Below are 25,721 nucleotides of genomic sequence, written 5' to 3'. Positions count from 1 at the left end.
TGGTTCAGAACATTTCTAGGTACCCAGGTGTTGGCTGGTGCCATTCCAGAGAGGCTCTCTAATAGGTATGGCCTTGGGAAGACGGGGCTGTTGGAACTGGAGTTGTCCCTGTGCATGAAGGGACTGTGTGATGGGTACTGCATCTCTGATGGCTCAAGAGGCATTCCTCATCTGAGGGAACAGCATGGAGCTGTGTCAGGGAGGTTTAGGTTGGATATCAGGAAAGAGTTCTTCCCCTGGAGGGTGATTGGGCACTGAAGAGGCTCCCTAGGGCATGGTCATGGCCCTGAGGCTGCATTTGGACAGTGCTCTCAAGCACAGGGTGGGATTGTTGGGGTGCCTCTGCAGGGCCAGGGATGAGACTTAATGATCCTTGTGGATCTCTTCCAGCTCGGGATATTCCGTGATTCTGTGATCACAGCTGTGTCCCCTCTCCCAGAGAGATGCCTTTAAGGTACCTCCCTTTACTCTCGTGCAGGGCATGCGAGGGAAAGCTTCTGAGAGAAGGCAGGCTGTTTTCTCATGGATTGGGTGAAGTTTGCATAGTGAGTTGGGTAGGTCATGATAAATATCACCTCGTGTTGGTACTTGCCTTGGTTGAGCTGGGAGTGTTGGTGAGAGGCAGAGATGTCATGGTGGGGTTAGAGATGCCTCGGATGCTGAGGCCAGTCTGGTGTCTGCACTTTGGAAAAGCTTGAGAGTTCTGGAGGTGTCAGGGAGGGAGCTGTTGGGACAATACTCTGGAGGACTCAGTTCTTAGGACGAGGTCAGAGGGTGTGCAGTGGGTGCAGAGGTGTCTGACTGCAGTCACGAGCAGCCTTAGGGAGAGGGAACCCTGTGCCTTCAGTGTTCACCTGCCAGCACTTGTGGGGCTGCACAGCTGGAGATGAGGTCAGGCACATTGGGAACAGGTTTTTGCTGCTGAGGTAAGTCCCCACAGAGTGCTGTAATGGGGGGTTGAGTTACCTGTCACTCTCTGCTGGGTTTTCCCTTCCAGCAGACCCTGTCCCACCATCACAGCAGGGTTTGGTCTGGGTCTTTGGCAGTGTTTGGATGGGTGCTGGAGAGCAGCAGGTGCCGAGAGGTTGCTGGATCTTCCAGAGTCTGCGCTGACCTCAGAGCACAGTGACACCAGCTGCTGCCCCCCGTGCACACTGACAAAGCAAGGGGGGCAGTTCCTAAGTGTGCCCTTTCCCAGAGAGACACAGCATCGTCTCCTTTTGTTGCTGCAGAGTGTTTGAAGCTCTGCTGAGAGAGTCCTTGCCAAGGTCATGTCCTGCAGTGGGTACCCGTGGCTGGAACGCTGGCTATGCCTGTGCTGGTCCTTGACCTGCAGAAATCCCCCTCCTGCAGCATTGCCGGGGTAGAGGCTTTATCAGCCTGGCCTGGGAGGGGTGGCAGTGCCCAGGAAGGGTGGCTGTGCCCGGGCACGCTGCCTCTGCCTCCCTTTGATCTGTGTGTGGTCAGGCGGGTCCGTTTGTGTGGCTGCAGTGGTGGCCACAAGTGGCCTCGGTTTGTGTGGCCTCTGCTGTGTTTGCACAGCCTCTGACCTGGTTTCAAGGCTGGGTTTAGTGTCCAGGGTTGCAGTGTCCAAGGGAGTTCCACCATGGCTTGGATAATGGTTGGTTAATTATTAGTTGCTCTGTGGGGAGACAGATGTGTCTGGCACTGGCGCTCCTGGAGCACTGGGTAGATGAACCTGCTGTGCATCATCCCGTGGAGCCAGCAGCTGGGCTGAGCAGTTGAGTTTGGCCAGCCAGCCCCTTTTCCTGCCAGTCTTCCTGTGGCATGTGGGGCTGGGAGCTGTGGGTGTGTGGCTGAACCCCCTCCAAGCTCGTCAGGGCACAGGGAGCCACGGTGTCCAAGCTCTGTGGTGGAGGGTGCTGGTCCTGCCCTCGGTGCACACCACTGCTGTCCACAGCTGGGGTCTGGTCTGTAGGTCCTGAAGGTGTCCAGGATGACCAGCTGACCAAGGGACATCAGATACAGAGTGCCTCCTTTATGTCCCTGTCTGCTCTTCTGGATGGCAGGGACTCTGTCCACCCCATCTCCCAAATTTCCACTTTCTGTAGCAGAGCTGCCTGTGCCAGGAAACCTCCATCAACAGAAGCTTCTGGAGAGTAACAGAATTGTCCTAAATTTCCTTTTCCCAGGCCAGTCTGGACTGATCTCCTCTTGTACAGTTGTGTTGTGGAGCCAAGGTTGCTGTTGGGCTGTGCTGAAGCTCTTGGTATGACAGTGGTTCCCTGAGCCCACTGCTTTGGTTTTGGAGGTCAGGTGCACCTGGGGAAGGTGCTGAACTGCAGCACGGACAGCCTGGTCCCCTCTGTGTGATTTAATAACAAAGACAAGATGCAGAAGAGTGACCAGGTGTATTTTCATCTGCAATTGCAGGTGATGCAGCCAGTCCAGCAGTGAGGCTGTGCAGTAAAGGGTGGCTCCCTGATGGTACACGAGCCCCAGTGCTCAGAGGTGATCAGTCCCAGGAGTGTCTCCTGCTGGATGAGCTGGCACAGGGGCCCAGGAGCTGCAGGGAGGGTGCTCTGCTCACCTCCCTGCCAGGATTTGGGTGGTGCCTCAGGCTGCTGGGGGCTCGCTGTGTGTTTGTTCCCACATGGCCACAGCTTCACCCAGGACACCACGGGGTCTCGGTGGGGAGCGGTGCCCGAGGGCTGGGCACCCCTGGGCTGTCAGTGCCACACGCGCCAGGGTCACCAGGAGCAGTGGGTGGCCTGGGCTGGCCTTCAGGCCTGGCAGTGCTGGAGCAGGCAGACAGACGTGCCTGGTGATCAGCTAGGGTGGGCTAACAGAGTGAGGAGCAGGGTGTGTTGTGGGGCTGAGTACAGTCCTGGTGGCCTTGCGTTGTTGGTTTTTATTTGTGTTAAGTTAAACCTTCTCAGCACGTGAAATATCAAAGTGTTGCAAACTCTTGAACCTGGGTTAAGAACCAAGCAAGGATCTGTTGGGATGGTTGGTGCAGGAGGCAGCTGGCAGCTGTTGGGCAGCTTGTCCTGGTCATCCTTGAGCAGATCCAGAGAGCCCAGCCAGCCCTCTCCCGGGCTCTCCCTGCCTCTCCTCCTTCCAAGGCCAGTCAGCGAGTGTGTGTGCCTTGTGCTCCAGTCAGAACCTGCCAAAAACCTGCTGTGTGTAGTGAAACAGCACGAGTGTGTGCTGCCTGCTCCCTTCGGGGAGTGCTGGGGACAGAAGGCCTGCATGGTGCTTTGTCTGTCACATTACCTGCCAGAGAGGCTGAGCAGGGCAGAAGTCCCAAGTGGAGGCGACAGCTTTTTTTAGACCCAGTGATGCAGTTGGAAATACAGGTGCGCTGTTACCTTTTGGAAAGGGCTCAAAAATGTATCATTTTCCTCCTGATTGATGAATTGTTCTAATAAAAACATTACCTCTGCCTAAAAAAGGAAAGGGCAGGTGAAAGACACCGCAGAGAAATGATTCCTCAGGAAGGCTATAAATAACCCGGTGTTCCTGCAGCAGGCTTGGGGAGTATTTGTCTGTAACTCCTGGAAAAAGAGTGTCTCTAAGTCAGCCATGGAAGGTAAAACTCCAGGTAGGAGCACCATGTTCACACCTTTCCTGAGCACGAGGGATGGATGTTGTGGGTGCTGGTGGCTGCACAAAACAGGGACGAGGGCACAGTGCCAGGTTTGTTGCCTCGTGCTCTCTGAGCAGCTTGGCCAGCCCTCTGGCAGTGGCAGCAGGAGTGGGCTCTTCCCCATGGCTGTGGCTGCCCAGCGAGGGGAGAGGTGAGGTGAAGCTTTAGCCTGCAGGTGGAGGAAGAGCTGGTGCTGTTGTGTGTACAAGCTCCCCTAGGGAGGTACGAGGGCTGGAACAGGAGCTGGGGTGAGGGCAGGCACTGGTGGGCTCTGGCAGGGCTGTGGGGCCCAGTGCTGCCCCCAGCACAAGGTAGATGCTGCCAGGGCTGGGCTGGAGCCCCTCTGCCCTGGAGCCAGGCTGGGAGAGCTGGGGCTGCTCACCTGGAGAGGAGAAGCTCCAGGGAGAGCTCAGAGCCCCTGGCAGGGCCTGAAGGGGCTCCAGGAGAGCTGGGGAGGGACTGGGGACAAGGATGGAGGGACAGGACACAGGGAATGGCTCCCACTGCCACAGGGCAGGGATGGATGGGAGATTGGGAATTAGGAATTGTTCTCTGGGAGGGTGGTTTGGGTACTGCTGGAGCAGGCACTAGGAGTTGTGGTTGTGGGGTTGGGGCTGCTGGGGCAGACTGGAGCCCCCCTCCCTGTGGCCCCGGGTGACACTGGAGCAGTGGCAGTGCCCAGTGTTTGATTGCTGCCTGCTTTGGGGTCTGCTGGATTTGCTGTTTCCCTTCTGAGTCACCTGAGATTCCCATTCCTGCAGTAGCCTGTGGCCACAGATTTGGCAGGTTTATTAGAGGCTCCTGAAGGTGCAGAGCTCCTGGACCAGACAGATTTCTGGTCTCCAAAAATCCTTTCTGTTTGTATGTGATAGACATGCAGGAGGTGCTGCTCCTGTGGTCCTGCCCTGGCGCTGGTGTTGGGTGGAAGGTCTGGCCTCAGCAAGGCGAGTGAGGGGCTGAGGTTTGTCAGGAGGGGCTGCTGGCTGCCTCTGGCACTGGAGGTGTCCTCCAGGCTCCTGCTGCTCCTCCAGAAGCTCTGTGGCAGGGTGGGCGTGTTTCCTCAAGCTGTGCTGCACTGCCACAGCCTCTGTAAGCCTCCTGCAGCATGCTGCCAGTTCCACCACGTGCAATAACTCCCCGTGTGTGTGTTCATCTGGGAGGGTGGCTGATACCCTGGGCAGCTCCAGCGCCTGTGGTGTGCCAAGGGCAGGGCTTGGGGCACTGGCACATGCCCTCAGCTCTGGGGGCTGCTGCAGCTCTGCTCCCAGAAGGGAGTCTGCTCCCTAGTGCCTCCCTTGTGCTCTGGGCCTCGGGGCAGGGGGTGCTGAAGGGGATTTTGTGCTCCTGCAGGGCTGAAGGGGGCTCCAGCCTCTTTGATGGCCTTGGCTTGGCCACTCCTCCCTGTTTGGGGCTGCTGCTGGGCTGGGTCCTCGTGCAGCTCTGTGTCTCTGGACTAGAAGGGTGGGAAGAACCATATATCTGCCTGGAGGGTGTAGCAGGATCCTTGCTGGGATCCTGAGGGTAACCTGATGATTTCTTGCCTCTGTCTGCAGATTCGTTTGTGAACAGCCAGGAATGGACCCTGAGTCGCTCGGTGCCTGAGCTGAAGGTGGTGAGTACTTGTGGCTTGTGCCTGGGATGCCCCTGTTCCCCAGATCCTGAAGAAAACTGCCCCCTTTTCTCCAGGCTGAGCCCCTTCCCAGCTCCCTCAGCCTCTCCTGGGAGCAGAGCCCCTTCTCAGCTCTGTTCCCTGGACATGCTCCAGCCCCTCCAAGTCCTTCTTGTCATGAGGGGCCCAACACTGACTCCAGCAAGAAATGTTGCCAAGCTTCACTTCCTTCCCATTTTCAAGCAACTGTGTCCCCTCTGTCTCTCCCAGAGGAGTTGAGGGTCTCACTGCTCTCCCTGATTATGTTCCCAGGCATTCAGGATACTTTCTCCAAGGTCTTTGAATAATTTGATGTACTTAAGATACATTCAGCAGTTTTCCCTCCCTCAGTTTCCCCCCAAAAGCTCCCTTCAGTGGTGGAGGCCAGGAGGAAGCTGTGGCTGAGCAGTTCTTGCAGAGGGGCACTGATGGTGCCTCCTGGCAGGGCTTGTCCCCTGCACCTGCCACTGGGCAGTGCCAGCACAGTGCTGACTACGTTCCCACATTCTACCAAAAACCGTGGAACAGAGGCTCCCTCAGTGCTTACAGACCCTGTTTGGCTCCAGTTTGCTGCCTCTCAGGGGCTGTGTTCCTCAGGGTTGTCAGTTCTGTGGCTGGTTTGAAGCTCTGGGTGAGCTCAAGAACACGGCAGAGCAGCAGGATTTTGGTGAGATGGGGGCCAGGGTTTGTACTGTGTGCAGACAAAGTGTAAGTGCAGCCTCTGTCCACGTTTTAGAGCTGAATGCCATGGAGTGTTTATCTTTGGCGTGGTGTGGCACCCTTGCTGCTGGGCAGCCTCGGGAGCCGCTCCGTGGGCAGAGCAGCCATGGCCAGCCTGGCACTGAAGCCTGAGCTGCCTGCCCAGGGCTGGGCTCTCCAGAGTTCCTCCTGTGAGACCTGGAGTGCTGTGTCTGTGTCAGGGGCCCAGCAGAACACAGACATGGCCTTGGAATGGGTCCAGAGAGGCCATGGAGATGCTCTGAGGGCTGGAACTCCTCTGGAGCCAGGCTGGGAGAGCTGGGGGTGTTCAGCCTGGAGAAGAGAAGGTTCTGGAGATGTTAGAGCCCATTCTAGTGCCTGAAGGAGCTCCAGGAAAGTGGGAGAGGGACTTGGGATAAGAGCCTGGAGTGACAGGACAAAGGGGAATGGCTTCCCATGGACAGAGGGCAGGGTTAGATGCAGTATTAGATTGGATGGAATGCAATCTTCCCTGTGAGAGTGGTGAGGCCCTGGCACTGGCTGCCCACAGAAGCTGCCCCATGATCCCTGGAAGTGTCCAAGGCCAGACTGGATGGGGCTTGGAGCCACCTGGGGCAGTGGGAGGTGTCCCTGTCCATGGCAGGGGTGATTCTGAAGGTCCCTTCCAGCACAAGCCGTGGTGGGATGCCGTGGTTCTGAGGGTACCTTGGGCAGAGCGCAGTGGCAGGGAGGGCTTGGGCAGAGGCTGGGCTGTGCCATTGTCCCTGGCATGGGCAGGGTGTTGGTGCAGCCTGCCCAGCGAGGCTCTGGAGGTGCAGAGCGGGCAGGGCTGCAGCCACCGCGCTCCCTGCGTTGTCACCTGTGTGGCTGTCCCTGCTCCGAGGGGGACACGTGGGGCAGTGCTGAGAGCAGCCCCTGGGAGCCATTGACCAGTGCTCCTGCTGCTGCCAGTGGCACCAGGAGCTGGCAGACGGGCTGGTGCCCTGGGCTGTGCCAGCACGGTCTGTGCCGCACAGGCCACGGGGCTGGTGCCTCTCTGCTTCACAGGGAGCATGTGCCTGGCCCAGGGCAGCACTGAGTGCCTGCCCGAGAGCTGGAGAACCTGCCTGGTGGTGACTCACCTGCCAGGCTCATCCCTGTGCCTGGAAAAGTTTGGCTGTAAACTTCCATGGTGGCAGAGGCAGCTTTAGTGTTCGTAGCCACTCCTTACCTCACGTCTTCTGGCACTGGTGTGGCCATGTGAGTGCAGCAGGACAGAATAACAGAACCTTTAAGGCTGGAAAAGCCCTCTAAGGTCATCAAGTCCAGCCATCAACCAGCCCCACCACTGTGTTCACCACTAAACTATACCCTCAAGTGCCACTTCCACATTTTTGAACGCTTCTGGGGATAGTAACTTGGTTCACCTTCAGCTGAAGGCGACCCCTTCCCTTTTTGTGGAAAAGGGATACCTGATATCCAACCTGAACCTTCCCTGATGCAATTTGAGGATGTTACCTCTTGAGAGCAGAGCCCAATCCCCCCCTGGCTGCACCCTCCTGTCAGGTATGGAATGAGAAGGTTCCCCCTGAGCCTCCTTTTCTCCAGGCTGAGACCCTCCCTCAGCCAATTCTCCTTAGGCTCGTGCTCCAGATCCTCCAGTACAGACCTGCTCCCACAATTAAGCAGCATTAAATGGTCAGGAGGACACTGACAACGAGGTGAGCTGGGCTCTCTGACCCATTCTGGGTCACCCACCTGCATTTCACAGCCAGTCTGAGGGTGCTGCAGTCAGGTGTGCTGCCACCTAGTTCCATTGGGTGCTCGGTGGGTTTCTCCTGTGTTGGTGGAACTTGGTGCTGGGTGTTTCCGTGTGGGTGGCACCATCAGCTCTGCTGGGAGGTGCACGCAGTGCTGCTGTGGTGCTGGTGCCTCAGGCATGAGCACAAGCTGGGCCTGCACCCAGTGTGGAGCTGCTCTCTGCTTCCCTGCTACTGGCAGCTGCTGTCCAGAGCTGCAGCACCCCAAAACTGGGCATGTGTGGGCTGGGGAAGAGGTTGTTCTCCTGAATTGACTTGGGACGGCAGGTGTTCTCTGAGGAGCAGAAGGGCTGAGGGAAGAGCTGATGTGGCTCTGGCAGGGCTGTGCCTGCTCAGGTGAGGACAGGAGTACTCAGTGCCCTCTGTCCAGGTGGCCGTGCCCCATTCTCAGCTGCTCTCTGCCTGACTGAGCCCAGTCCATCCCTGGCCTCCCACCGACTCCTGGGCTGGGTGACACCAGCCCTGTGTCCTCTCAGGGACACCTCTGCCTCTCATCAGAGTGTGCCCAGCGCTGCTGCTGTCACCTCACAGGGTGGCCTCGTGTACAGGGACACGTGCTGGGCACACGGGTGACATGTGCATCTGTTCCAGGGCATCGTGGGGAACCTGTCCAGTGGCAAGTCGGCCCTGGTGCACCGCTACCTGACCGGCACCTACGTGCAGGAGGAGTCTCCAGAGGGTAAGGCCTGCTTCCCTGCGTGCCTGGGCATGGGCTGGGGTCACTCCTCTCCGTGGTGCAGTGATCCCAGTCCCTGCACCTCCTCCACTGCCATGGGGCTCTGCAGCTGTTTGTTTGGGGTGTCCCCTGCTTGCACCCCCCTTACTGACCAGCAGCTTTGCTCCCAAGGTGGCCGGTTTAAGAAGGAGATCGTGGTGGATGGGCAGAGCTACTTGCTGCTGATTCGAGATGAAGGGGGCCCCCCTGAGCTCCAGGTAGGAGAGCTGTCCTCCTGTGGTCCTTCCCTCCCATCGTGGTGGAGGGGCTGGGGGAGGCGGTGCTGGCTGAGCCCCGAGGTGGCTGCCCCTGCTGGCTGCCCCTGCTGGCTGCCCCTGTTGGCTGCCCTTGCTGGCTGCCCCGGGCGCGGCTGTCGGCTGCTGGTCCGCGCTCTAATGCTGCCGTGTCTCCTCAGTTCGCTGCCTGGGTCGATGCAGTGGTGTTTGTCTTCAGCCTGGAGGACGAGATCAGCTTCCAGACCGTCTACAACTACTACCTGCGGCTGTGCAGCTACCGGAACACGGCGGAGGTGCCGATGGTGCTGGTGGGCACGCAGGGTGAGCACGGCGCCGGGCTGGCCCTGTGGGCACGGGGGGCATCGGGGCATCCTGCTCTCTGAGCCTTGCGTGGGGCTCAGGGACGGTGCTGGGGCCCTGGCAGGAGGCAGTTCCTGCTCACACCATCTCAGCTTCCCCACAGAGGGCTGCCTCATTCCATGGAGCCGCTTTCCTCTTGGAAATGGCATGACACCCTGGTGCTGCCTCCCCCGGCTCTGCCAGCCCAGGCAGGAGGGAGCCTGGGGTGAAGAGTTATTCTATGTGACAGTAGAGAGCAGGAGCGGGACATGGATGTAGGAAAAACTGAACTGGCAGGACAGTTCTGAGCACAGTGTGACCTGTTCCTGGCCAGGAAGAAGCTCTGAGGCCAGGAAAACAGGCAGGAGCAGTGGGAGGGAGTCACAGGGGGTCTGCTCCAGACCCCCATATTGAAAGCAGAACAAAGTTGTTAAACTTTAGATAATTAGAGCTTGTGGAATGAATTTTAGGACTGAATGATCTTGGCTCAGGAACAGAGCAGCAGCATGCACTGTGGGGCACAGGAGTGGGACAGGTGACAGGGTAGTGGCAGTTGTTCCAGACACAGAACCAGGTGAGGTCCTAGCCTTGGTACAGGCACACAACCATCTGGAGGAGGGCTTCCTCACAGTGCAGGTCCCAGGTCTCCTACCCTACCTGAGAAGGTTTGTTCACAGCCATCACTCTGGCTTGTCTTTAAGGAGTTGGATTCCTCTTTGTAAGGAAGTTTTTCCAAAACAGGGAAACACTTGGTGGCTATCTGGATACAAATGGAGCCTGTATTTTAGAGCTGTCCAGGAATTCCTTGGCTGTGGAGACATCCCAGCAGAGTTGACTTTCTTGTTAAACCAGGAGGATTTCTCCTTTGGATTCTTTAACATGTAGGGCTTGGCCTTGAGCCCTAAAATGTTGGCGACTGACAAATAAAATTTATTTGGCAGCTGGGGCTGCCTGGCCTTGGTCCCCGCACCTCCCAGAGGTGTTCTGCCTCCGTCTTGCTGAAATGTCGGTGCCTGGGTGGTTTGGGAAATCGAGTCAGGTTCATTTACAGAGATTCATCCATTTTTCTACAAACGTGGGACTTTGTGATCACAGGCGTTTGTGGGACAGTCCTGTGGAGGTGGTTCCTCTGTGAGGGAGAGGGAGGGAGGCCAGAAGCGTGGTGGGACCCGTGGGTGGGTGGGACAGGGTCCTCGCCTTTCAGCCCGCTGTCCCCTTGGCTCGCAGATGCCATCAGTGCCACCAACCCCCGCGTCATCGACGACTCCCGCGCTCGGAAGCTCTCCAATGACCTGAAGCGCTGCACCTACTACGAGACCTGCGCCACCTACGGCCTGAACGTGGAGAGGGTCTTCCAGGACGGTAACTGCAGCCCCCTCAGGGTGCAGGCAGCCCAGGGCCGCGCAGAGGAGCTAGTGCTGCCCTGGGAGCACCTGAACGGCTGGGTGGGACTGCTGCTCCTCGTGGGAACGGTGTGAGAGAGCGTTCCTGCTGGGCTTGGAGAGGGCTCTGCAGCACAGTGATGCTGAGGGGCACAGGGAGCCTGCACCATCTCCTGCGGGTTTGCACTCTGCTTAAATTAACTGTGGCCTTACCCTAAAGGAGGCTGTGTGTTCCCTCTAGTGACAGGACAAGGGGGATGGCCTGAAGCTGATGGGATGAGGTGTTTCTGGAGTGGGTAAGCAGTTCTTCCTAGTGAGCACTGGTGGCTCATGATGCTGCTGGTGTGGCATCTGGTGGATCCTGGTGCAGCTGGTTTGGGATCTTGTGGAGTGCTGGCAGTCACAGACTCTGTGAGGACCTTGCCCCACATGGCAATCCAGTTTCCATCAGGCTTGTCTTTATATGACTTCTTCCACACAAGTTGCCACCCGGATCCCAGCAGACCTGCCCTGGGCAGGCTGGGAAGGATGTCCACTTCCCACAGCAGGAGCACTGCTTTCAGAGCCGAGGGTGCCTGCTTGCCTGTGCTGGGTGGAGTGTGTGCTGCACCTCTGTTTCTAGAGAGCCCTTCCCTGCCAGCGTCCCGGGTCACAGCCAGTGGCTGCTGACCTTCCTGGGGAACAGGTCAATGTGCTGGAACGAGAGCTTGAGGGAGTGACCATCCTTGGTGTTCACAGACAGCTCTTCCCACACATGCACACAGTGCTGCAGAGTGTGGGGGATGCTCTAGGACAGAAAAACTGGTGTCCCCATCTTCACCAACTGCCCAGGGATTCTCCAAGACCTGGGTGGCCCCACAGCTCAGGCAGCAGCAGCAGAGACCCTGTTCTTCAGAGCAGGTTTTGGTGTCTGGCCTGTGGCCTGGAGCTGCGTGTGGTTGAGCTGTGCTGTGTCTGGTCTGAGCACACTGCAGTGTGTGCCTGACACACGCTGCTGTTGGGGATTTTGTGGCTGAGGCTGTGTCTGGGCACTCAGGCTGCTGAAGGTCACCGTGAGGAGGGCACGTGGCAGGAGAATGGGGGTCGCTTCCTCCTTTCTGGTTTCTGTGTCCTGGCAGGATTCCCCCTGGAGGTGCTGCTGCCTTTGTGGGAATTGTGCTCCTCCATCCTTCCCAAGTCCACAGATGTGACAGTGACTCCTGCAGTGAGAGGGTGGGATCTTGGTGGGACAGTGCCCTAGGCCAGGCTGTGTCCCGCAGTGTCGGGTCAGCCTCAGGACTCCCTGAGGCAGGCCTGCCCCAAGGGGTGCTTGGCAGAGCCCCGCTGACGGGGGGCTGCCATGGAATGTGCCTTCTGCCCTCTTGGCTCCAAGGAGGTCTGGTTAAAGAACTTCATTCTCAGGGTCGCCCTCACAATTGCTGTTTGCAGAAATCTGGGGTTCACATTCAGCAGATGCCAGGACAGATTGCAAGGAGCCATCAGTGTGGGGGCCTCAGTTCTTGGGCTTCATTTTAATGGTGTTTCTGTACCAAGGAAAGGTCAGGGAGCCCCTAGCCATGGTCACCTTGGCCATGTTCCTGAGGAGGAGGAGGGCTGACCCAGCCCAGTCCTGCAGGGCACAGCAGGGACAGCAGCTGTGCTGTGGGTGACTTCTTGAGCCTCAGCTCTGCTGCAGATCCCAGGTGCATGGTCCTGCCTTTCGTCTGCCCTGAGCACTGGAGAGGGCAGCCAGCAGCTGCATGGCCCAGGACCTGTGTCTGAGGTGCTGGTGGCATTGCTGCTCTCCATCATCCCCCTCACACACGGGGCTGCAGGCCCAGGCTCCAGCAGGAACTCCCAGGGAGGCTCTGGATCCCCTGCCCAGGGCACATCTCCCATCCCAGTGCTGGCTGGGCACACTGGGAGCTCAGCCCCCAGGGGCCAGGAAATGTCCAGAAAAAGCCCTCAGCCACTGCTGTTGTGGGCAGGGAGCCTGGAAGAGGCTCTGCCCATCAGTTATCCCTTACCACTACTGCTAATGAGGAATTAACCATGAGACCACACTGGAGGGATAACATCTCCCCAGCCCTGAAATGAGGCACCTTGAGGTGACCTTCACCTTCCTGTGTGCCAGGCCTGAACATCAGCCCGATGTTCTGGGGTAATTTCTGCCATCCCTTACACCAGTCTTTGTCCTGGTTTCTCTGGTTGCCCCACAGGGCTGTGCTGTACAAGCAGTGAGGTGTGCCCTGCCCTGAGCAGCCCCACTGCCCAGTGTCACTGTGAGCACCAGCACCTGAGCAGCTCGCAGGGTTTCAGAGAAACCCAGCAAGTCTGGACAGAGGAAGAGCATGCAAAGGTCCCTAGTGATCCACCAAGGATTCTACAGAGAACCCTCAGGGTGTCCCTTTACAGAGCCACAAGGCCCAGACCCATGGAGGTGGCATTTGCCCAGGCAGTTCAGTACCTGGCTCCTGGAGTTGGCGTGAGGGGTGGCTGAGAAGTGATGGACTGCCCAGGGGCTCTCCTGCAGCAGCCTGGGCTCCTGTGGTGTCCATGGGAAGTTGCTGCTCTGTGTGGTGCCCGAGGGGCCAGGTGGCCTCTGGGGACTCAGCCTGAGCAGTGCAGGCAGCACATCAGTCAGGGCAAGGGCCTGGCTCTCCCTGAAGCCCTCCAGAAATCTGTGGGGGGAGTAAACTGCTTTCTGCAGGCTGACCCTGTCCCTTTCTCCCTTTGCAGTGGCTCAGAAGGTGGTGGCTCTCCGGAAGAAGCACCAGCTGTCCATCGGCCCCTGCAAGTCCCTGCCCAACTCACCCAGCCACTCGTCTGTGTCCGCAGCCTCCATTCCTTCTGTCCACATCAACCAGGTGGGGAACGGGAACAGGGAAGCCAAGGGCTCTCGTGCTCTCCACACCCTCAGCTCAGTAGCCAGCAGTTCATCCTTAGCCTGGTACCACTGCTCTGGGCTGGCTCTTGGAAGAGCAGAGCGTGTCACCCTGGTGCTTCTCCCACAGCCCAGAGCAGCTGGGGCTGCCCTGTCCCTGGCAGTGTCCCAGGCCAGGTTGGACACTGGGGCTTGGAGCAGCCTGGAGCAGTGCAAGGTGTCCCTGCCCATGGCAGGGGTGGATTGAGATGTACTTGAAGGTCCTTTCCAACCCAAAGCACTCCATGATTTTGTGATTGTGTGACAGTTTGATGCTCGCCCTGAGGTCAAGTTTCATGTCTAAACCTTTGGGTGTGGCTCGTGGTGCCCAGACTGTTGTGCCTTGGCAGGCACTCAGCAGAGCCATGAGTGGGTTGGGGAGCTCTTGGGCAGCACAGGGGCTGTGGCAGGGGGCTGCCCTGGCTGCCCCAGCTGGGTGGGCACAGCTGCTCAGGTCCTGCTTCCCCCAGACTCAGGAAGCTGATGGTCTGCATGCACATGCAGCTGAGGGCTTCTGAGGGCATGTTCCTGTGGAGGGGTGTGTTCAGTGGTGAGCTGAAGGAGCACAGCAGGGAAGGAGGTTCCCTCCCCTCTGCCAGAGGAAGGGCTCTGTGCTGTTGGTAAGGTTTGCCAAGGTCCTGCTGCGGGAGGATGGTGATGTTCTGTGATCCTGGAGCAGAGCTGAGGCAGGAAGGCTCCATGGTGAGGGGCTGGGGGAGGAGATCCTTCAGGCAGCCACCTCACTGCATTCAAGCTTCGCTGCATTCCCAGTGCCCACAGAAATGCTGGCTGGGCGACTGGTGAGGGAGAAAGGAGAGGTCCTGGGCTCCATTGCTCCCCAGGGCACTCAAGGCAGCAGATTCCATTTCTGGCATATGGAATCACAGTTTCTGTGACAGGGACTGCAGGAAATCTGCCTGTGGCTGAGGGACAGCACGTGTAGCTGATGGCTTTTCCATAAGGGATTGCCTTTGAAGCTCTGGGTGTGTCAGAGCCTCCTAGCCCTGGGGGGACTCCTGGGCCCCCACCACAGGAGCCTGTCCCTGCACTGACCTGGCCATATCTGCAGCCTACCTGATTGCAGGGGCTTCTGAAGCTGGATTGCAAGTAGGTGAGTGCAGGTTTTTGCAGAGACCTGTGCCAGCTTCCTGGTGCTGCAGGTCACCTGGACACCAGCAAGTTCAGGTAAAGTCTGTGTGCAGCTGGATGGGCTGCTGGGGAAGGCTGCAAAGCCAGGTTCTGTCTGCTTGTGTCCAGAAAGCTGGGGACAAGTTCAGTGGGAGACATCCAAGGTGGAGGGCAGAGTCCCAGGGACATGCAGATTTGAGGGACATACAGATTTGAGTGCCTCTGGTAATTTGAGGGTTTTATTAGCAAATTGTGTACAGTGTGAGCCTGGTTGGGAAGAGGCCACGTGTGCTGGAAGGGAAGCAAGAGGCTGATGGCCCAGGTCAGCATTTCTCAGGGGAGCTGGACACTTCTGTAGTGTTTTCTTCCATGTCCAAAGTATGAGAAGAGTCCCATACATGTGTGTCACTGGCACTGGCTGTGCCAGGCAGGCAGGGTGTTTACTGTGAAGCTAAAAAGTGTTCCCTGTGTGAGGGATGGGGCTGCCAGACCCCTGGGTTCCCCAGATGAATCCAGTACTCAAGTGACTGTGCATGAACCTGAAGGAGTACCAAAAACGTCTGGGGGGGAAGAGACCCTGGCACAGAAGGAAAGTCAGCACTTGACTGATTTAGCTGAGGAAGGAGTGCAGAGATAGACCTGAAATCCACAGGTGTGACATGAAAGAGCTCCTTCAGGAGAGGCAGCACTGAACAAAAGGGGTGGCTTTAGGACTGGCTGCGGGGAAACAAATTCTGGAAGAATTTTCTAACTGCATGTCGTGAGCTTTGTGAGGCGTTTGCTCAGAGGCGTCCCTGCTTTCCTCTCCTCTCCTTCCCACAGAGCGCCTCTCAGCACGGCTGGCAGACGATGTCTGTGTAGAGGTGAATTCTGGCTGCCTGCTCGGGGACAGACCTTTGCTCTCTGTACCTCGCTGTGCTCCTGGCGTGGCTGGAGGGACGTAGGGAGCTGTGGTGGGAAGCAGGGCTGTGGAGGGAAGTAACGCAGGGATTGTGGCTTGGTGCCCGTGCCCCCTCCCAGACCTGCTCTGTGCCCCCTGCCCTCGGCAAACCTGGACCCCCAAGGGTGACCAAAGTCAGTTTGTGTTCTGGCTCTTGTGTGGTCCCACCACAACCCCTCTTGGTGCCAATCTTTGCCCCTGGTGTTTGCATGTCTCTCCCCCATTACTAAGGACACCTCTAAAAATAGAGAAGCAATGGTGAGTGATCCTGAAATGCTGTGAAGTGTTTGCCTGTTCTTGCATGGGCTCGGAAGTGAGGTTCTGGAGCTGCTCCCCACTGTCCTCAGGGAAAATCCAAGTGGCTTTGGGAAACGAATTCACCCATAACTGATGGTTCTGACAGGGAACTGGGCAGAGCACAGGGAGCTGGCACACGCTCAGGTGTGTGCTCAGGCTGCCCTCGTGGGAGGGCACCGTGGCCGGGTGGGTGCTGGGGAGCAGTGTCCTGCTGTGCCCTGCTCCTGGCCCAGCAGTACATGGTGGGGCAGCTCTGGGAGAGGGTGGACAGGCTGGCCCTGCCAGGAAGGAGCAATGGGAGGGTGACAAGGTGTTTGTGAGCTGAGCTGAAATCTGTCATACCTGAGGGCCTGGGGCTCTCACCAGGGTTTCTCATTTGCTTTTGCAAGTCAGAGAGGAGTAACTGGCACAGGGAAAACAGGAAGAAGGCTCTCAAGGAAGAGTTTAGGAGCACAGGACTTAATATGGAGATGAGGTGGAGAGAAGCCAGACAAAAAACACAATTAGGAGCTTTGCCTTGTGCCTCAGGTATCTGTGTGTACAGGTGAGGCATGCACTTGGGACAGAAAGATCCCCTTCCCCTCCAGTACTGCCTGGGGGAGTCTCTGGAACAGTGGGACTGGCATTTGGGGGTCAGGAGGAGCCCCTGGAACTGGGATTGGCATTTAGGGTCAGGAGGAGCCCCTGGAACTGGGATTGGCAGTACTGCTCTGGGCCTGGTCTGGCCCATACTGCAGGGACAGTGCTGTCCTCTGGAGCTGCCAGCTGAGAAGGCACTTTTCTTGGAATGGGAACAAGGAGTCCCCCACAAAGGGCTTCTTATGGTAGGTGGGGGCTAGGACCCAGCCCTGTCCCTTCTCTTGCTCTGGGCACAACTCTTCTGGAAGTAGCTTGACACTGCTGGCTGATCCAAACTAACTTTTTTGGACATGGCACTGGTCTGTCATTTGGACCAGTGCAGCGTGGTTACTGGGAGAGGAGGGACTCCTTGTTACCCATCTGTCTGGAGGATTGCCTTCTCCTGGGACAGTGGTGCTGTGGATGTGTCCCAGTCTCCTTGCACAGTGCATGATGGTCTTGGGAACCAGCCAAAGGCCCTGGCTCCACTTCTGCCTTTGGGAGTTTGGGGTTTTTGCTCTTATTCTGCAGCAGTGCCTGGAGGATGTTGCTCCATCCGTGGGGAGGGAAAGGGAGCTGCAGGAGCAGGTCAGCCCTGGTCAGGGTTTTCCACCAGCTCTCATGAGTCACTAGGTGTGCTCAGCAGGTCCCTGACCCTGGCTACTGTGCTCAGCATCAGTCTGGAGCAGCAGGCCAGGGCCAGCCCTGGAGTCCTGCACTCCCCTGGGGACACAGATCTGTCCCTTTGGCCTTCCCAGCAGCTTGAGGGGTGTGGGTCTGCACCTGCTGGAGCAGGCACCTGCTGTTCCCCAGAACCAGCAGCCCCAGGGAGAGCTCTTGCCTGCTGCCTTGGGCTCTCCTCTCTGTATCTTGCCCACACCTATTGCTGAGTGAGCAGGTTGGGTGGGTTTGGGAATCCCACTCCTCACTTAGCCCTGACTCCCGCCTTGCTCCCTGCTGGCAGCTCCTGGCCCTTGCCTGCAGGGAGGGGTGGGAGTTTCTCGGGCCAGTGGGTGCTTGCAACACCCGCAGAGTTGTTCTACCTGATTTCCTCACTTTTGCTGCCCCGTTCTCAGTCTTTCTTCAGGGCCTCTGGGATGCCTTTGGGAGTTCCCCAGGCTGTGGGTGAGTCAGTGTTGTGTTTGCTGTGGGATGGCAGTTTGTCTTTCTGCCAGGAAACTGGTTCCCAGCAGCGGGCAGAAGGTAACACAGGTACCCCATGCAGGTACCCAGCAGGCTGGTGGAGGGAGCTGGGTGCCCCCGGGGCCTTGGGGGCTGCTGCCATCCCCCGTGCTCTGGGCTGCCCAGTATGATGGCTCTCCTCCAGTGGCCTCGGTCTGCCTTCCTGCACGGGCTCTTGGTGGGCCCTGGGAGGGCCTTCATCCGGCCTTTGGGGAGACATCAGATGAAAGAGGTGGAAAATCAAGGTTTGCAAGTGAAACGAAGGCCCGAGGGCAGCTCACCTGAGCCGTAGCAGTGCTCACTGCTGCGGCACGTTCCGTCGGGGCTCAGGAGCTGTGGCAGCAGGCGTTGGCATTTCCTCCTGGCAGCCGAGTCCCGCTGCCTGCTCGGCTCACGGTGCCCACTTCCCATCGTCCTTGTGCTCCTCTGGCCTCTCCCTTCTTCCCGCAGACAGCGGGGTGCTGGTTGTTGTTTCTGTGTGCTCTTGCACTCAGAGCCCTTCCCAAGCTCCTTGTTCCGCCCCAGGCCCTGTTCCACCAGGAATTCCTGCCCTGACCTCCAGCTGAGTTCTGCCCTTCCCAGGCACCCGTGGCGCTGCCGGTGCTCTTCCACCGGTTACACACTAGTGGGAAGGATTTGTCCCACAGCTGTTTACCAGGTTTCCAGTTCCCACTGTGTTCTCAGATTCCAGTGGTGACCACAGGTGCTTGTTCAGGTCCACCAGCAAAGTGCCTGACAATAACAGGCACATGATACCGGCCCAGACCTGCCACCTTGTTCTCCCACATCCCTGGGATTTGTCCTGTGTCCCTAGATCCCATGGAAGTTAGGGAGCTCCCTGCTCCAGCAGAGCTCAGGATTGGCTCAGGATTGCCTGAGCCACTCTCTATCTCTTTCTCCTCTGCCCCCCAAACTCATGGCAGCTTGCCTTCATAGCCTGGTGTGAGCCATCCTCCAGCCCCAGAGCCCTTCCTGAGGTTTGGTCTGTGGACCATGGGAGGCTCAAAGGCCAGTGTCCTTCATCACTCAAGGACACTAACCTTGGCTCCAACACCAGGCAGACTTACAGGCTAAGGAAAGTTATTCTGGCCAGACAGAAATGTCACACAGAACTGCAAGGAGTAAGTAAAATATAAACCAGAGTGTAGCAAAATTTCTTCCTTGATGTTTCAGTGTCCATCATCTGCAGCCACAGGGTTTGTTCCAGCTGCTCTGGCAGGAGCTCAGACTCTGCAGCCTCCTTGGAACTGGCTCCTCCCCACAGTCACAGCATCATGGACGTGCAGCCAATGTCACCGGGACATGCCAGGCATGGCCAGGAGGTGTCTTGGAGGGACAGCCATGCCCAGCTCAATGTTCCATGTGGCAGGTTGTCTGTGCTGCTGCATCCTCCTACTCTTCCTAGCACTTGGAATGTTTCACTTTCTTTGAGCTGGCTCACGTGTGCTGAATCACAGATCGTGCATGCGTGCACTCGGTGGCCCTGGCTCCCTGCAGCCTTTCCTCCATCACAGCACCTGCAGTCCTGTGTGGGTGCTGGACTGGCACTGACAGCAGCTCTCTCTGTTGAAGTTCAGATGGCAGGTGACATGTTGCTTCGCCCCTTTGTGTCCCTGGTGGTCTCCCCTTCCCTGGGACTTGGCACTGAACCTTCTTGTCCAGCACAGGGTTCCTCACCCTGCAGAGGAGCTCCCACGCAAACTGGACAAAGTTCCCAGCTTCTTGTACTTGTGGAAAAACACAACCAGGCTAGGTTCCCTCTTGTTCTGTGTTTCAGGACTCCAGAACTGTTCCTGTTTCCAGACAGGCTGGGATGGTCTGAGCCATCCACCTGCTCACAGCATGGAATTATTTTCCTTGCTCTGCCTTTGTGAGGAGGAAACTGAAATGCTGCTTGGGTGGCTTTCTCCTCTCTTAAGTTCCCGTTGTGGGTCTTCTCCCATATCTCTTGTTAAAGATGAGGGGATCCATGGCTTGGTGAAGGTTGCACCTCTCTCTGAGACTGGGCTGTGGGTCATGGTCACTGCTCTGCCTGCACAGCCCCTTTCACACTTCTCTGAACTGCTTGTCTCAGAATGAGGCTCTGATCCCAATGGGGATGGGGGTCTCCCGTGGAGCCCCTTCAGCAGATCATCACCCTGCAAGGGCTCCACTCGTGCTCAGAGTGTAGGCAGGATGGAGGAAGTCACTGGGCCATTGCTGCCACCACTGTGGTGTGAGTGTGGGAGCTGGGAGGAGGCGGGCTGCCCCTTCTGGGGTGCTGGAGCTCACCTGCCCTTCCAGGGGCAGCTCCTCCATGTGTTTCTGAAACGCTGTTCAGAGCTGCCCGGGAGCTCGGGCTGCCATGTGCCTGTCACAGCGAGATGTCTTGGGCTGCAGACCTGAAATGCTTCCATGCCAGTTTTGTTCCTGGGGTGTCCCTAAGCCCCTGTCCACTGGCTTGCCCACACTGGGCAGGGTGGGAGTGAGCAGCCTTGTCTGGAAGACTTGTTTGTGGCGTGGATGCATGGCTGCATGGTTGGATCTTCCTCTTGCTGTGGAGTTCACTGAGGTGTTGGTGAAGCCCCTTGTGTTCCCAGGCACCCTCAGCCATGGCTGTGGTGGTCTGCAGGCATGGGAGGTGTGTGCCAGCCTCGTGTCTGCTCAGAGAGACCTCCAAACCAGCAGCAGAGATGGGTTTCACACAGAGGTTGAGCATGGGGTGTGGCACTCTGTGCTTCAGGACACAGGAGAGGTGAGAGCTGGAGTGCTGGGGACACACTTCCCCGTTGGCATCACGGCTCTACTCATGAACAGGGAATGGATGAATGGGACTTGGAGCTTGGCAGGCTTTGGGCTGCCTCACAGCCTCGTGTCTGAGGGGCTCGGTGGAGAGGAAGGGCATGACTGCCCAAGGAGAGTTACCCTGATCCTGTGTTCTGGGAGCAGGTGGAGGTGCCCTAGCTGTGCCCCTCTACATGGGACTCTGCTGCCTCAGGCCTCATTCCACACCTGTGTTTGGAAGGGCTTCAGCTGGATTTCTCTGGCCATTTGCTGCCCTTCTCTGATTTCAGAATTTGAATGTTTTACTGGTGAAAAACTAGAGCAGAAAGAGGCTTCCCAAGCCCCTCTGTTGAGCAGGAGCAGTGCCTGGCATTGGATGTCTCTCTGGGTTGCCCACAGAGGTTGTGAGCTCCCCATCTCTGGAAGTGTTCAAGGCCAGGTTGAATGGGGCTTGGAGCAATCTGGTCTAGTGGAAGTTGTCCCTGCCCATGGCAGGGGGTTGGAACTAAATGGCCTTTAAGGTTCCTTCCAACTGAAACAATTCCATGAGTTTTTGGATGTCACCCAGTCCCAGTCCTGCATGGCACACCCTGCCCTGGCATGAGGCCACGTGGGGCAGGTGGTGTTCCGGCAGTCATGCCTCCAGGTAGCCTGCCTCTGACCTCCCTGACCATCCATCTCCTCCTCCAGGCCACCAACGGTGGAGGAGCCTTCAGTGACTACTCCTCGTCTGTGCCCTCCACCCCGAGCATCAGCCAGCGGGAGCTGCGGATCGAGACCATCGCTGCCTCCAACACGCCCACCCCCATCCGCAAGCAGTCCAAGCGGCGCTCCAACATCTTCACGGTAAGCAGCGCAGGGAGCCCAGGAGCGCTGGGTGGGTTTCAGCAGGAGAGGGCAGGGCAGTGGCTCACGGCAGCCGGAGCCCTTGGGCTCTCCTGCACAGTTGGAGCACATCCATGCTGTGCCGGCAGGAGTGTGTGCAGGAGGGACCTGCGTGTGCAGGGACCGTGGTGCTGCAGGCTGCTTCAGGCAGAGCGTGCGTGCATGGGGAGCATCTGGGAGCAGGACATTGCTCACACACATGGGAGTGTGCAGGGTGCACTCGTGTGGCTGTGTAGTGTGTGTGAGCTCCTGCTCGTTGCAGGGAGTGCAGCTGTGCGTGCACAGCACCAGTGACTCTGCTCATCCTCTCCGTGGGGCTGCATACCCCGAGCGTGGCACAGAGCCCCTGCTCCGTGGGCCTCCTGTTTGCTGCCGGTGATGCTGTGCCAGTGGTGCTGTGCAGAGCTCAGCACCTGGCATGGGGCCCCACTTGCTCCCGTTCCTGAATCCTGCGTGACTTGAGCAGCACACGTGGGAGCTGCTGTGGGTGTGGAGGGAGGGAAGACAGAGGGGAGGCAGTGAAGCTGTGGGCCCCAGGTGGAGCAGGGTACATTTGCAGCCCTCAGCTGTGCTGGTTGCCTTGCAGCCTGCCTCTCTGCACGCTCTCACACCATGCACACGCCGTCCACGCAGTGTGCCCAGTCCTGCCCTCACACTCACCCTTGCTCTGAGCACAGCCATGAGTGTCCCCTCACTGTGAGCACACGTGTCCCAGTCCCACGTCTAGTGCAGGTGTGGCCTCTGTTCCCTGTGTACATGTGCAGGCTCCGGCCTTGATCCTCTCCCCATCTCAATGTGCTTTCCAGCCACCATTGCTCAGCACACTGTCTGCTGTTTGTGGAACCAGCCACAACAAAGCCCTTGTACCTGTTGCACTGTGTCACCCTTGTGACCAGCCGCTATTGCTCTGAGCCCAGACCACACAAATTTGGTGTCCTGTGCCCCATTCCTCTCACTGCACCATTGGCATCCCAGATTCCCCACTCCTCGTGCTGGGAATGTGCCCATCTCCCTTGGCTTGTGACCTCCTGGCGCTGACCTCCCAAACAATCTGTGCCTTCCCCCAGCTGCATCTCACACACCCCCAGCTCTCTGTGCCCGCCCCAGGCCCACGCTCACCCCGTCCGTGTGCTGTTGGCGGTGGGCTGTGCTCCTCACATCCTCCTGCCAGCCCACACGGCCCCTCCAGCAGCTCCCCACTCCCAGCGCATGGTTGTTCCCTCCCTGCCTTCCCCTCCCTGTGCTCACGCCCTCTGCAATGCCCGCTAGCTCTGCGGTGTGGAGGCCGTGCTCCCCCTGCACGCAGCGCTGCGGGTGCCTGTCCTGGGCCCTGCCGTCCCCTCGCTGTGCTTGCTGCTGTGCCACCTCTGTGCCACCACCTCGCTGTGCCACCACCTCGCTGTGCCACGCCCGTGCTGCCCGCCGCGCGCCCACGCCTCTGGACTCGCCGCCGGCTCGCGTTCGCGCTCCCCGGAGCCCCGTGCTCGCTCCCTGGGGCGGGCACGCTTGGGGGGCAGGAGGGCGGCTTGCTGGGGGCTTACGCTTGTTCGCTGTGGATCTCATCGTGCGCGCGGGGCTCTCGCGCGCTCGCTCATCCCGGGCTCACGCTTGCTCTGCGCCACGCGCTCGCCTGTGCTCGGTGGCGCTCGCTCGCTCGCCGCGGGGCTGGGGCTCACCTCACCTGCTTGCTCGTGTGCTGGTGCACATCCATGGCTCACGTTGACGTCTTCACCCATCTGGTCGTGGCAGCAGCAGCAGCTCCTGACACCTCCCGCAGTGGGACAGGACCAGGAAGGGCGGGAAGGGAAGGAGAGGGCAGGCTGTTTTCTGCCACTAGCTTTTCCCAGGCAGGCAGCGCAGGTGTAGCCAGCAGCTTTGTCCTTACAGGGTCCCCAGGTGGGCACAGGCCTTTCCGAGGTGCAGTGCTCAGCCCAGCTCTGGGAGCTGCTGCAGCCCCAGTCCTGAGCTATGCCCGACTCCTTTGCTCCTCTTCTCCTCTCCTCCCTCTCCTTTCCTACTCCTCCTCCCCGTTCTCCTTCTTCTCTTTCTCCTCCTCTCCTCTTCTACTTTTCTCCTCCTCCTCTTTTCTTCCACTCTCCTTCTCCTCTCTCCTGCTCCCCTCCCGCTCCCCACGGGATCGCATTCCCCCCCGGGGGTCTGCATGCCCCAGAGCTCCAGGTGGAGACAAACTCTGCGCCCACCCGCGCCTCGAGGCGCCCACCCACTCCTGCCCCCAGCCCCAGCCCCGACTGCTGCTGCCGCCGGCGCCCACTCCGTGGCCTGTCCGTGCTGTCTGCTGGCACCCATCACTGACAGACTCGTGTCCGTGTTCTGAGTATAACTTGCCAAACTCTTTATTCTTTCGATATTTGCAGATATGTGCCACTGTTTCCAACTTTTCATCAACAAAAAGGCCTTTCCAACTCCTTCCAAATTAGAAGATCCAGGTGGTTACACACGGCACCTCTGTACAAATTCTCTCACTTTTCATTGCCTCTCCAGGGCCGGATAAGGGATGGGCACTGGGATTGATCTAAGATTAGAGGCTCGCCCGCCCTCCAGCCAGCATGGGTCCCCCCCTCGGAGACACGCAGGAGCCTTTTAAATCCCCCCAATGTAAAGTCTAGGAAGCGCTGAGACGGCCTGCGCCTGCACTTTAAGCTGGGACATTTCTGGGCCTGCTGGATGCTGTCTAGGCACTGCCCTTTCTCGGGGATGCCAGGCGGACGACCCTCCTGGGATGGGAAGACCTGCAGCCACACCGGGACCGGGCGACAGCTGCGCATGGAGCTGGATGGGCCAAAAGACGCTTTGCTGCTGCCTGCGGGAGCCGCTGCAGCGCCTGCCGCTAGCGCTCCGCTCCTTCTTCCCTCCTGCACCTCTGCAGCCTGCATGGACTCCTGCTCCTTCTCCTCTTCTCCTCGCAGCCGAGCAGCCATCTGTGTCTCTTTAGTTTTCTTCTCTTTCGATCTCTTTGTTTGGTTCTGGGCCCAAAATCTGGTGAATCGGTGTCCCAGGCGCGCGGGGCTCGTATCCCTTTCTGATCCAAAGCACACGGGGCCCTCCTGGACTGAGGGGGTGTGTAGGACGCTCCAGAGAGACGCTGCCGCTGCCTCCTGCCATTGTTGTGATTCTGAATGTATTGGTTGTGCTCCATGCCATGTATGACTTGGTATTTCCCTCTGTCCTAAGCACTTTGAATGAGTTCTGCTCAACAGACTGTAAATTTCATATTGTATTTATCAGAGTTTGCTCTCCCCGCGGCCCTCGGGCGCTGGTGGGTCCCGCTCTCGCCGCTCTAGACGTGTGGTAGATATTTATTGTCCATGCTCTTTTGTAAGGGGCTGGTATCTGCCCGGTGACCTGTGCTACTTTGTATGGTGCAAGTGTGTTACCAGAATAAATCTGTTGGATTAGTAGAGGTGTGAGTTCCTTCACTGCCTGACCCTCTCCTGCTTCCATCCATGCTCCACCTGCATCCCATGCCATTTCTGTCTGTCGCCATGTCCTGTGTGCCCCACGGGAGGGGGTGCCCACATAGCCCCGCTCTGCCAGGAGGAGGACAGCTCTGCTTGCCGTGGGGGGAGAGGAGAGCTTGCTGGGGGGCTGGGCTGGAGTGTCCCGAGCGTCCCTGGAGGGGCCGGGTGCTGGGAGAGCTGGCCCGGGGGAGAGCAGAGTGGTGTGCCCTGGAGGCTGCCGGGGACAGGGGACCGCGGTTCGGCCTCTGTGCCCAGCTCTAACGCGCCTGTGTCTCTTCTCTTCCAGTCTCGGAAGGGCGCGGACCCGGAGCGCGACAAGAAGGTGCCGGAGTGTAAAGCGGACAGTATTGGCAGCGGGCGGGCCATCCCCATGAAGCAGGTTCGGTGCTCCCCTTGGCTGCTGCGGCAGCGGCTCCGGGCAGTGGGGCTGCTGTGCCCCCTGCCCCGGGGGCTGCCACCCGCGGGCCCGGCAGTGTGGGGGCTGTGGCCCGTGCCCTGGGTGGGTGGGTGCGGCGGGGCTGTGGCTGCAGAGCGGTTCCAGCAGATGGCATCCATGCCCCACGCCCGCCGCAGCCTCTGCCGCAGCCTCTCTGCTCCTTGCCGCTCCTCTGCTCTCCTGCTCCTTTCCACTCCTGGCAGGACGGGAAGGGATTCCCCTCTTCAGGGGCTCCTACAGAGAGCTGTGAGCACAGTGCCCACACCGTGAGCCGCTGGCAGTCTAAGGGAGGCACTGCTTCCTCCAGCAGCACTGCATTCTGCTCCTGCCTCTTGGCTTCCAGGGAAGCTTGAGCTGCTGGGATCCAACCCAGAGTGTTGCCTGCCCCCGTGTCCATCACTGGCAAGCAGGGATGGGTGACGTCCAGGCGAGCCAGGTGGTGTGGATTGGCTGGATGGTGTTTCAGTCAGGATTTCCTTGCATTACAGGAAAGACTGATCTGGCAGTTTGTGCTCCTGCCTTGCATGTTGTGCCCCCGTTGTGGATTCATTTACCCCCTGCGGGTCCCTCTGTGCCCCATGGGCCCCCCAGCACTGCCAGGGCTGAGTTGCACAGGGCCAGTTGTGTCCCTGCATTGCAGGAGTGCTGGGATACGAGGCAGGA

The 25,721-nt window shown here is 58.7% G+C and overlaps 1 protein-coding gene across 1 annotated transcript in view; it reads left to right on the top strand.

Annotated features, from left to right (window-relative positions):
• The window catches only part of AGAP3 (ArfGAP with GTPase domain, ankyrin repeat and PH domain 3), a 74,942-nt gene that overhangs the window by 3,188 nt on the left and 46,033 nt on the right, over window positions 1–25,721 (top strand). The window contains exons 2-9 of the mRNA XM_039726475.1: window positions 5,164–5,222; window positions 8,348–8,435; window positions 8,604–8,689; window positions 8,887–9,028; window positions 10,274–10,408; window positions 13,147–13,274; window positions 20,949–21,104; window positions 24,909–25,001. Of these exons, the coding sequence (XP_039582409.1) occupies window positions 5,164–5,222; window positions 8,348–8,435; window positions 8,604–8,689; window positions 8,887–9,028; window positions 10,274–10,408; window positions 13,147–13,274; window positions 20,949–21,104; window positions 24,909–25,001 (887 nt within the window). The remainder of the gene's footprint in view (window positions 1–5,163; window positions 5,223–8,347; window positions 8,436–8,603; window positions 8,690–8,886; window positions 9,029–10,273; window positions 10,409–13,146; window positions 13,275–20,948; window positions 21,105–24,908; window positions 25,002–25,721) is intronic.

The sequence above is a fragment of the Passer montanus genome, unplaced genomic scaffold (genome assembly GCF_014805655.1).
Source record: "Passer montanus isolate IOZ18808 unplaced genomic scaffold, ASM1480565v1 scaffold59, whole genome shotgun sequence".
Lineage (NCBI taxonomy): Eukaryota > Metazoa > Chordata > Aves > Passeriformes > Passeridae > Passer > Passer montanus.
This window is presented reverse-complemented; position numbering and strand designations above follow the sequence as displayed.